The 12647-nt window shown below is 41.7% G+C and overlaps 1 protein-coding gene across 1 annotated transcript; it reads right to left on the bottom strand.

Annotated features, from left to right (window-relative positions):
• Window positions 1-2775: 2775 nt before the first annotated feature.
• Window positions 2776-10371, bottom strand: LOC117246507 (L-amino-acid oxidase-like). The gene is made up of 8 exons (XM_033610454.2): window positions 10192-10371; window positions 9724-9788; window positions 8233-8459; window positions 6955-7067; window positions 5827-6028; window positions 5483-5551; window positions 4898-5034; window positions 2776-4013 (listed from the first exon to the last, which is right to left on the bottom strand). The coding sequence occupies exons 2-8, from the start codon at window positions 9752-9754 to the stop codon at window positions 3224-3226; spliced, it is 1569 nt and encodes a 522-aa protein (XP_033466345.2). The 5' UTR covers window positions 9755-9788; window positions 10192-10371; the 3' UTR covers window positions 2776-3223.
• Between the last annotated feature and the right edge of the window lie 2276 nt (window positions 10372-12647).

Below are 12647 nucleotides of genomic sequence, written 5' to 3'. Positions count from 1 at the left end.
GCAATTAGGCTCCAAAAAGTCATAACGTGGTGTCAATTAGTGAAGATTATCTTGGTGGACAAAACCTGTCAGTATGTTCATCTGTCACAGAGATTATTTTCTGCAATGAGCCAGAAGCCAATAGAAAAATCCCACTGGCCTTTTGACGAGGGAACCAGGGAGACGCTAACCTCAACATCGGCCATATTTTTACATCTTACTCAGCAAATTAGGGGTTTTATTTTGAAGTTGTATTTAGTTGGTGATCGGTGAGCAGTAGAAAGAGGAACTACAAAGGTTTTCGTGACTTTTATTTACTATTTTTTTTCCTGTTGAGACTGAATGAAGTGCCAGAACATAGTGATAGATACTCCCTGGACACCTTCTCCAGGATCCTGAAAACAAACTGGAAAAAGACAACCAAGCCCAGCAGGGCCGAGAGGGCCAACCACTGAGCGGGCATCATGCTTCAGCTTGCACGTCTTTGATGAATATATCTGTTGGTATTTTGTGTTTAATTTATTGCTTCATTGTTACTCGTGCTTTTTTATGTGCGTTCTTCTTCAATGTTGTTAATAATGACAGCTGCTGCTTGTACTACTGTTACTACAGGTGACCTAAATTAAGTAGTCCAGGGGCACACTGTAGATTTGGGCCTACAAATTTCAAAATTTTGGTTTGAACACAACTCTTTAATAACAGATTGGTTTCTTAATCTGTCCCTTGCCAGCTCTTTCTCTCTCTGTGTACCATTTGTCCAGGTGTGTATTGCTACATACACTAAAATAAAAGCTATCTTAATGGGAGCCATTTCCTGTGCCTTGGTTTTTGTGGATTTAGTTCATTGGCAGATATCAGTGTGTTTTACTGGTGTGTGATACTGACTGAGTGACTCCTGACTCATGCAGCACATAAAGCTTTGTGTCCCTTAACTGGTCATTTACGGCAGAAAAGTTTTGTCAGAAGTTTCCAGCAAAGTGTGATAAGTTATGAGTGGCGGGTTTGAAAACCACAGAGCTCTATTTAATGTAACGGTAATGCCTACAAGTTGTCAGCAGAGGGCGACAAAGCTCACAGTAATGTGCAGTATCACCTCTTTATTGCAGAGGAGTACTCTGAGCACTGGTTCTTGCGACAGAAGTGAGTGGTTCACATACTATCGACTGATGTCAGAGACAGTCATCACTCAAGCTGCTGCATAAGCCTCAGCTCCCTCTTCATCTCATCTCATCACCACCACCAGAGTCCAGCCTCTTTTTGTGAGAAGTTACAAAAAATGAAATAATTGACACAGTGAACAGATTCAAGAGCAAAACATCTCTAGACTGGAATGGGACTGATATGATTTTGATAAAGAAAGTTACAAGCAATATTGCTGACCCTCTAATTTACATCTGCAATCTATCATTCAGATTGGGTACTTTTTGAAAGTCTTGGAGAAACTCTTTGTGGAACGGCTGGATAGTTTTATTGAAAAGCATCACTTACTTATAGACAGCCAATACGGCTTTAGAACCAACAGATCTACTTCAATGGCACTGATGGAAGTATTGGAGGAACTAAGTAATTCAACAGAAAATAAGCACTATGCAATATGGAACGGTATGGCATCAGAGGGGCGGGGCTTAGTTGGGTCAAAAGCTACACTGAAAACAGACAACAGTTTGTACAAATAGGTGCGCACAGGTCAACATGTCTAGATATAATCTGTGGAGTGCCACAGGGATCAATACTGGGACCAAAATTATTCATGTTACATATTAATGACGTGTGTAAAGTTTCTAGTATGTTAAATTTTGTTATTTTTGCTGACAACACTAGCATAGTTTGTACTGGGCAGAATCTAAACCAGTTGTTGCACGATGTCTCGGTTGAGTTGGTTAAACTGAAATTATGGTTTGATTGTAACAAACTCTCTCTAAACATTAGTAAGACCAACTTTATAGTGTTTGGAAAGAGATCGATTCAACCAAATACACTGGTTGAAGCAAGTATTGATGACATCAAGGTTTAAAGGGTCTATGAAAATAATTTTTGGGGGTGATAATGCTCAATAGCTTTGAAGGGTCGGCATACGTAAGCTTGATAGCTTCAGCCTACTCTTTTTTGATTTATTAGTGTGTGGTTCTTTGGGTGTCCAATTGCACATGCGCATATGCGATCGAATAAACTACTACTACTATCCTTCAGCATCTGCTTTTGATGTTCTGGGATGGGACGTCAACAAAAGCACGTGGTTAGGTTTAGCAAAAAAACACTATGGTTTGGCTCTACATTCACACAGGAAGCGAACACTGGCCTCCAAGGTGAAATCCTTCCATCCATCACCCGCCTACCCTAAAGGGACTTTTCAGCTCCACACTGTGTCATCACAAGTGGCATTTCAAAGTGACGCTGTGCAGAAGAACATCAAGCAGACACAACCAGAGCCGCCCTGTCACGTTATGAACTGACACAGTCTGTCTGGCTAGCCGCTGGTGTATCGTAACAACATGAATGGAAGCTTTCGCTGTTGGTGTCTGACGCTGAAGTCGCTAACAAAGTGATGGTATTTGACGACTCCTACGCAGGCATGTACTCGAATGCGAATATTGCTCTTTCTTTGAGGGGAACAAAGCCGTGACTGACATATCTGCGCATCAATTGATTCATAACCTCCAGACTAGATCCAAATCACAGTGAGTTATTATGAACGAAGACGAACTTACATGTTAACAAAAACAAAGACGAGAGCATGTGCAAAACAAAGACATGTATATGAGTCAAAGAAATTAATTTATGGAATAATGAAGAAAATTAATGGAAAATAGGAAAAACATTTAATAGATTAAAACATTTTTAGAAAATGAGATAAATAACAAATATGAAACTGAGTTATGAACAGCAGTGTGTGTACACAGTTTTTAGTTTGGGACTTCGTATATAATATATATTTAGCTTCTTCTTCCTCATAGTATAAATCTAAAGAGAACAGTAGAAAACAAATCATGTAAAAGAGTGAGAGTAACCCCTTTTATCGGTCAGCAAAACTTGCTTTGGTTTGTCAGTGCTTAAAAAGTAGTGACTTATTAATGTAAACAGTTATTATTATCATTTTCTTGTGTGTGTGTATTTGAGTTGTATATCTGAATACAGATACAGAGACAGATTGTTTTGTTGGTTGAACAGATACAGGAACAGATAAAGTTGTTTCTGTGCACCTGTGCTCATGAAGCAACCAAGAAAAAGTGCTGGATTAAAGATTCTACAGTTCGTCACGGTGTTGAGCTCCAGCTGATGCTTTGTTAATGTTGACTGCAGCTCTGATGGCAGATTTCATAGAGGTCTCAATCCAGGCGTGAGGGAAGGCCGTGTGTTCACCAGCAAAGTGCACCCTGCCTTCATGTCTGAACAGCTCCTTAGAGTACTCTAAATGTTGGTAAGGTGTGAAGAGAGCGAAGGCGCCCAGGCTGTAAGGATCATCGCTCCACCTCTTCACCACCACCCCTGTGCACAGAGACTTGATGTGCTTGCCGTGGATCTTTGCCAAATCTCTCAGAGCCAGCTCTTTCAGGTCTTCATCACTGGCACCTAGGAAGAGGAGGGAGTCATCAGACCAGGTGTAGGAGGCCAGGAGGACGCCGATGGTATCGTTGGTCAGGAAACTGTGGCTGGGGTAGTAGATAAAACGAGAGGGTCTGTCAGTGATGCTCTTTCCTCCTCGGATGCCGTCATCTTCCCAAAACTTCCTGCTGAAGGTGAGGACGATTTTGGTGGAGCTTTCGTAGTGGACCCCTCTCAGTGCCTCCGTCTTTGGGTTGGAGAGAGGTGGATCAAAGTCGATGAAGAGGGCTGCCTTGGCTGTGGTCGTTACCAGGACGATGTCTGCAGAGACGTCTGTCAAAGAGGACTGGTGGTCTGTCTGGTACGATACAATCACACCTTTATCCGATTGGCTGATACGTTTGACCTTGGAGTTGAGGAAGATGGGGACGTCAAGGACTGTGAGAAAAGCATTGGTCAGGAGATCAGACCCACCAGTCACTTCGTCGTACCTTCAAAACACAAAGACACAGTTTTAGCTTCAATGAATTGGGAACATATGTGACAGAAGGTTTGTATGTATTGTGTGATGCCAACAACACTCAGACCCACTGGCGTTCCAATCACCCTGAGCCAATGACACATCATCTTTAACCAGTTTATCACTGCCAGCTGCTTTCTTTGCTTCTTGGCAGACATGACTAATAGGCCATAAAAAGCAGGTTGTTGTAATCAAGCTAAGCTAAAGACTGATCTTCCTGCCAAACCTTTGCTTCAATAAAGATTAATAAATAAACACAGAACTGCGTCATAGCAAAAACTGAGAGAAACCAAAGCAGTAAAACTGTCTATAAACCAAGTTTGTCCCAAAACAGAAGCATTTAATGCTGCTCTCAGGTCTCCAATGTGCAAAGTCTGTGCACGTGTCTGTAGCAAGTGTGCTAGAGTAATTTATCTGGAAACAAGGAAGAGTTATAAAGATGTTTTCAGTTTAGTTTTTGGCATCAGCATGCTGCAGACAAAGTGCATGTTGGATGGTCGAACCTTCTCCACCCAAACTTTTCCAAAGGTTGGAATTCTGTGTCTACGGACAACGCGGCAAGAATGCTGATCGTTCATTTGTGCAGAGATGAGGAAATAGATAAGGTTTCAACTTTTTCTTCTCATCATTGTTCACATAACTTTCAGCTTTCACGTGTACGAACAAGTGCAACACAATGAAAGTGTGCGTTCTTTTTCCTATTTGAACGATTCATTGCATCTTTTCTCCGTCACAGGTCTAAAAGCTTCTGCTATGAGATGTGGTCTGATGACTGTATACTTTGGCCCTGAACTAAAACTTAACATGTTCTTGGACAAATGTAAAAGTACAAATGCGTAAATCAAACAATCGTACGTGGTGGTGTCGCTGACGTCGCTCTGGATGTAGATCATCTCAGTCAGCGCCAGGTGCATAAGGCTCTGTTCATTAAGCAGGTCTCCGATCATCCTCACTGCCTCTGGACTTAGACCTCCTTCTTCTCTCAGATACTCCTGTAAAACAACAAACAAATGTTTTCTACATTTGATGTTCAAGCCTTCATTTAAACATAATTATATCACAAGCAACAAACAGTGCTAGGACGCTATTGTAATGTTTGATCTTGATCCTCTGACGATTTGCCTTTCACCATGAAAAAGAAAATTGTTTAAACTCAACTGTACATTGTCCAATCTGAACCACATTTCTCATTCCTGATAAGGGTCCAGGCCCGAGGACATCTACATGTCAATACTGACTCATGGTCACAGCTCCACCTACAGGCAACAGGAAGTTACTGGTTCTCTACTTTCCCAACCAGCGTCCAGCCAGCACCATGTATGGGAAGGTCCCTTTACCTTGAATTGTTCTAGAGCTCACATCATTTGTTTCCACAGCACACAGTTGTGTGTTCCAGACTCAGTGTGTACTTCAGTGTGTGCACATCATGTTGTGATTTACCTTCACAGAATAGTGGTCGTACTTCCGTAGCGCAGCTTTGCAGCCATGTGCCTCCACTTCATCTTTCACCTGCAGGAATTTACAGCCAGGTGTTATTTGCAGTAGTGCTTCAGCACACACCCATCATACAGCATATATATATATATACACATATATATATACACACACATATATATATATATATATACACACACATATATATATATATATATATATATATATATATAACATGTTTCATTGTATAATAAGTTAGATGAATATTTTGTCTGTTTGGCACATTGTGTTTCAGCTCACACTGGTGTCAGATACTCCAGTAACAGATCATGTACTGAAACATGAGGTACCTTCTGCAGAGCTCGCTGTAGCAGTTTGTCAGGTGACTTCCCTCTTTCGCTGTTCCGCAGTTTATACTTCAGGATGTCAGGATTTGCTTTCACTGCGTATGTTCTTTTCAGCAGCCCATGGACCAGGTAATATGTGTTGAGGTCCTCCATGATGAATGGATTTAGTTTGACTCCCAGTTCTTGAGTAAACCAGCGGACGATACTGTGATGAAATGAGACACTTGATGGCCTGTCGCATTCTTATACACACTTTGAGATGTTTGTAATAACAAATGAGACATTTGTGAGTCGACTGGAAAACTGGGCACATCCACACATCACCTTTATGATTTTACAGAACTGGTGACCGAGACAGTTTCACACTGTGCACTCCCAAAATATCACCTGTCGAAGAGTGTTGGATTTTGTGTTGATGTGATGCTGAAGTTTCTTTTAGGAATTGCTGCTATAGTGATCATCTAAACTAGGAATGAGTGAGTACACCATCTCCATGTTATCTGGATCAGTGTCTGTGCTCTGAATGGGCGGCGTCTAACCAGGAGGTGGGTGGGACTTAACTTGAAAATGGCAGAAGCTGTTATTTAAGGCCTGAAAGTAGTGACGGCCAAATGAAGCCTCATGAACCACTTTCTTTATTTTCTGACTCCACCAGATGGCGCTCTGGGTTTAAAGATAAAGGCTGAAGGAATGACAGTGAAGTGTGCTTTCAGACCTTTGTTGAACAGCCGGCGCCATCCAGTGGCTTCAGAGTATAAAGACAGTGGTTCATGAAGCTTCATCTGGCCATCACTATGTTCTGGCACTTCATTCAGTCTCAACAGAAAAAAAGATAATAAATAAAAGTCACCAAAACCTTTGTAGTTCCTCTTTCTACTGTTCCAACAATCACCAACGAAACAGACAGATAGTTGTTCACGAGGCTTCATTTGGCCGTCACTAGCTGAGAGTGGGTTGATCAGAAGTTGCTATATTGATTATTTATTAAAAAACTATGTGAGTAAGGAGTGTTTTACTCACATGATACTGGCACTCTTGAAACGTACAATACCTGAACCAGACACTTGATTTACCAGAGTATCCGAGTTAACACACTGATGTATTGCAAACTGAAGACACACTCTTACTCACTGGTGATAACTTGGGATCCTCATGGCTCCCAGTTCAGCATACCAGCCGTCTGTTTCATCCCTGTAGGTCATCACTCGTCCTCCAACACGATCACTAGCCTCTAATATGGTGACCTTGTCAGAGCAGATAGATAAAGCACTGAGGCAGAGGTGTCGGATTCCTGATTTTAAAAAGATCTGATCTGTGATCATATATCATCTGAACACAGATTTTTTGATGTCATGGTGGACAGTTTAAACTAACACAGAGTAAATTTAGTAGAGAAGTGGTTACTGTGCAGATATGTCTCCACAGAATAACACATTAAATGTGTTTGTATATGTGCATGTTTTAACATCTACTTTACGAGTTTTACTGAAGCATCTTAAAACTGCTTGCTAGTTATGACTTTTATGAGAAAGTGATTATGCTAATTATCCACACATAAGACTGATGCAAAATCTCTGTAACATTCACATGCATGAGCTGGTGAGCATGTAGCTGGGTGTCCATCACAGTTTTGCACCAAATAAATGTGATATTTCGACAGTTGGGGCTTGCACGTGTTTCCATTGAAAGGTGTTTGACATCTAAGCCGTAATTCTCGTAAAAAAAAAAAAAAAAATGGATGTCCAGATTCTACTGAGTAAACTTATTGATGTTGGCAAAGTGGTTTTGGTTGCATCTACTGCTGCTGCCGTGACGATTTTTAACAAAAGACGAAGGCAGCGGATGATAGCGGTTTCCTCTGTCCACACGTACGTGTCATTTTGTTTTGGTATACGGATGGAAAAGAACCCGTCCGGTGACGTAGTGGGGTCACGTGACGTGTTAATGCGCTAAAACTGTTTCCATTACACTTTTGCGACATACATCTGTGTCGTCACGTCTGAAAAACCACCTCATGAAAGCGTATAAACTTTTTAGCAATATTTGAGAGGTTTTGCAAAATTCAGGTGTTTTCTATTGCGCTATTTAGATGTTGCACATTTCTAAGGGTGATGGAAACCCAGCTTGTGTTATGTGGTGGCTGCATGTCTGTCAGCTTGTTTCAACATGTTTCTGCCCCTGGTGGCCAACAAAACTATTAAAGGAGCTTTAAAGTAGTGATGGTCAGATCCAGCCTATGGCTGCACTCTGTTCAACAAACGGCTGAAAACAGACTGAATTTACTTTTCTGAAGCATTTTTCTTTAAACCAAGAACACCATCTAATGTGCTCTGAAAATAAAACTAAAAAATGGTTCTTGACACTTCACTTGGCCGTCACTGCTTTAAAGTATCACCCTGCTGCATGCACCTTGTGTCCTGCGTCTTGCAGTAGCTTTGCAGCCGTCAGTCCAGCCACGCCAGCTCCGACGATGACAACATGATGAGAGTTATGCGTTCGTGGAAGGCCGTTCTGGATAGTGTGCATCAGCTTAGGGTAGTCTGTGTCATTCAGACAGTCGGCCAGGTGTTCCTTCATGCTGACAGCAGTGGTGGTGTTGCTGAGGTACAATGTGAGCAACAGCACACTGACAGATACTGGAAACACACACAGAGAGAAAAACACAGCATTTAACTCAGTGTGAAAGATCTTTAGCTCTCCTTCATGTTGGGATATTTAATCAAGAAAGAAGAAGGCTAAAGCTGGAGTCAGGTTGAGGCGACACTTGTTACTTTTCAAAACATAAATCAGTCATGACGTCATGTCTGCGCTGGCCTTTATTCACCTAGCCTCTACAAGTCAGTGCAATCTGTCCTTCAGCATTTCTTTCTAACCTTGTGTCCACACCAGGTGCTAATAAAACTATATGTGCAAGTGAATTACACAAAATGATCTTGATGATCTTGTGTCATACGCTGAATTAGTGACTGATCTGCACCACGATAGCCAGTCAGCATTGAGATCCTGTGGGGACGTGTGACGGCGAGGACGAACCAGCAGAAGTTCATTCACTGGAAAACAAAAGAGAAGCTGACCCACAAACACTGCTGCTAACTGAAGACAAACTAATACTGTGCTCTTGAAAATGCATTGACGGTGGCTCCCTGGTTCACTGCTCGGCATGGAAAAGGGGCGACAGTTACGGTGCCATTGCACAGTCATACGCAGACTTTACCATGCGCCATTATGACAAAGCAACTGTAGTTTTGGATGGTTATAGTGAACGTCCTTCCATCAAAGACAATACTCATCAGAGATGAGGAGAAACCACCCACCTGATCGTTAGCTTCAATGCAAAGACTGAAGTGATGCAGATGTGGACACAGTCAAAACTGCAGTCAAGGCATCACAACATCAGACCCAACCTTGACAGGGGAGGATACAGTCTTCTTCATCTCTACTATGCTGAGACAAACAACAGAGGCCTCTGTTTTCCTTCAGACAAGTCCAATGTCTGGATAATAAACAGTCCAGTAAACAGCGCCCCGCCCTCATTTCATCACGCAGTCATGACCATCAAACTGACACCATAAAACATGGTGCTCAACAGCAGAACTGCTGCACAGCGCTCATTTCTCCAGTGAGTCAAATCCACAAACAAGGAAACAGATCAAGGAACTGACCGCAGCTAAATCTGCACGTACATCACATATTTAAAAGCACAGCACAAAAGAAGCGAAACTAAACTCTGACACTGTTAAACCTCCAGCAGTCAGTCAGATTAAACACCAACATGTCAGAGGGACAGACTGACAGCCACGCTCACACTTTCAGTTCATTGATTTAAACAAAGCTCACCTGTTGGGGGAGTTATAGAATATTTATTCAGACACAAGCAAAGGAAAACACAATGTTACTCACATAAGTTCCATCTCACCACATGTGGATCCATCTCATCCGTTTGGATGCTCGTCTTCTTTTTGTCTCTGATGACGTGAGGAAGAGAAAAAGAAATATGAGAAACTAAATGTTTAAACCTGACAAACTAACATCTTCTAGCTCGTCTACACTTTCTGTGCACGCATCAACAACACTCAGAATCCAAATAAGAAGAAGATATACTTCATTAATACCCAGCAGGGAAATTCTATTTTTTAAATTAAGATGTGCAACTTCCATAGTTTTTTAATAAATTGGTATTGTAATTTACTTTCTTTTTTTTCATTGATCTTTCATGTTTTAAATGTATTTTCTGTCTGCTGTATCAGTGTAAGTCTCCATTTTAGATCTGATACAGGCTCTCATCAAAGACGTGACAGAAAAACAAAGAGATAATTCATTATGTTGATATATTAGTCTCATTTCAAATGACAGTGAAATGATTCCTACCTTCAGAGAGCGTTAACGACAGAATCTGGTGTTGCAGTGAGCGCACATGAACTCATATCCTCTTATATAGGCCCACCACACGCTGCCTTAATGCTGGAATTTTTCTCTCATCTGATCGAGCCGACCACAAACAGCATGGCTTTATGCATGTTGTCATTTCTTTATCATCAGGGTTTGGCTTTCAGTTTCATATTTAACCAGGTCTTATGATCAGAGACAAAATGTCCTATGACTCATCATCAGCAACGACGACGGCTTGTGTCACCTTATGGGAACCTTGCCAAAAATGCAACCACAGAATTATTTGCTAACCACATTGCTAAAGTCACTTGTTGTCAGCGTGCCACACATGGAGGTGTGGTATCTTCATCTGGGTTTGGTTTTAAAGAAGTCTGAGAAGTGGTTGAAATGCCAGCTCCACCACGCTGCATTCTGGTGCTGACACAAAGAGCTGATGTGTGCAAGGCAGGTAGGAAAAGGATCCAAACACAGACGAGAACAGCTGAGTGATTTATTGGTAACATGATGAAGTGAAGCTTACAGGTGAGGGTGGCATATCCAGACAGGTGAGGGTCCACAGGGCAGGAAGCATGGTTGACAGTCTGGCCACGAGCAGGTGGAGATGAGCTGGTATAAATACTGTGTGAGAGCATTTGGCTGATGAAGAACAGGTGAGCAGGTGAGATAGAGGTCAGGTGACTGGGACTGCTGGGAAAGTCTGAGAGCCTCCGGTGGATGGATGAGAACTGCAAGTCTGTGGAGTTCTCAGGAAACGGCCACGTCAGACCCAGAGCAAACTAGAAGCTGTTCCTGTTCAGTGTTTAGTGTGTGTACATGCATGGTCTCATCTGAAGGTAACACTCTGGAGTGTTTTCTCCAACAGTCACTGAGTTATACAAGTTTCAACACATTGAAATATAGTTTTTATTTTATTGTTACCTTCACCTGAATCTTTTCTTAAACAAACCTCTTGCACTCCACCCCCATTTTGTAGCAAAAACGCCTAAAATGACATACCCAAATTAAAATGACTATAGCTTCTGAACCGCTCTGACTACATGCATGCATGAGGTCTTGCCAGAAAGAAAACTCCCTGAAGTTTCTTGTGAAAGTGTCAGAAACACTCTAGGTGATACAGAGACAGAGTAATGGGCCTCCGAAGTCAGTAAGAAGTTGAAGATTTTGCCTAAAATAAAATAAAAAATGTGTTTCAGGATGAATAACTGTCTGTGGCTTCATCTGAGCAGGTAAATGACACTGTGGGGCTGTAGGCACACTATCAATGAACACTTGTTTCAAATTTGAAGAAGACTGCTCAAAGTATGACCATTCTACAGTGTTTTTACCATGAAAAGATCCAGGCGGAGCTCCAAATGACAAGTTGGTCACTGTGCTTCAAAACAGTACTATCAGTGATCAAACAACACTCAGCCAGCTTCAAACATTGTACCTTATTGAAATCAGGTGTGATTATGATAGCTGATGTTGTTTATGACACAGAAACACCATAAAATATCACCAAATAAAGCCATATGAAACCTGAAAGTTATGATCCCACTTTCTAGACGGTATATCTCAGCCAAAAATAGTGGTAGGAGTGAGACTCTTACCTTTTCTGAATCCGGCGATACCAAACATCACATGGTTTGATGACGTAGTGCGCCTGGGAGATACCATTTAACAGAGGAGGGGGGGAGCGAGGACGTCGGCGTGGAGTTAGAGAGGTTAAACAAAGACGCTGCAGACGACTGCAGATAAACTACAAACTACAAATAAAGTTCCACGCGACTTCCCTGAGAAATGTAAACTGTTCAAACTGAGACAGACATTTCATATTATCACACACACATTATCATCTCAGATGCTGCTTTATATTCAGGATCAACCCTTCACCTCTGTGGTCTCTATCAAACAGTACACGTGTTCATTTTATAGTGTAACAAGAACTGTTGCAAAACCGCAGCTGATAAACATCAGAGTGAAAAACTGAGAAGATGTTTACAAAATGTAAAGACAAGAAAGTCACCGAAGAATATCAGGGATCAGTTTAATTCCATTTTGTTTATTGTTTGATTCATTTACTTATTTATTGAGGCTATTTATTTCAATAGCAAATGGATAATAAACACTGGTAAACAGCATGAATCAAATAAAAGTGATTCAAACAGACATAAAGAACATAACATAGGAGGAACTATACTTTTCTCCATGGTTACCAAACACAACAACAGCTCCTTTTCCGCTGCAGAGAGGGAAGTTTGTCCCAAAACTACACCTTGACGTAGAGTGCTTCATCCAGCCGTTAAGGTGACCACAACTGGACTGACACTCCAAGACGGAGTGGCAGTGGGGAGGGTCCGCTGTTGGACAGGCTGCTCCTCTGCCTATTGAAGCCTAGACTGCCAGTGTGGAAGCTCCTATTGGCTGTGGTGAGGTGTCAATCAAAAGGTCAGGGG

The sequence above is a fragment of the Epinephelus lanceolatus genome, chromosome 22 (genome assembly GCF_041903045.1).
Source record: "Epinephelus lanceolatus isolate andai-2023 chromosome 22, ASM4190304v1, whole genome shotgun sequence".
Lineage (NCBI taxonomy): Eukaryota > Metazoa > Chordata > Actinopteri > Perciformes > Serranidae > Epinephelus > Epinephelus lanceolatus.
This window is presented reverse-complemented; position numbering and strand designations above follow the sequence as displayed.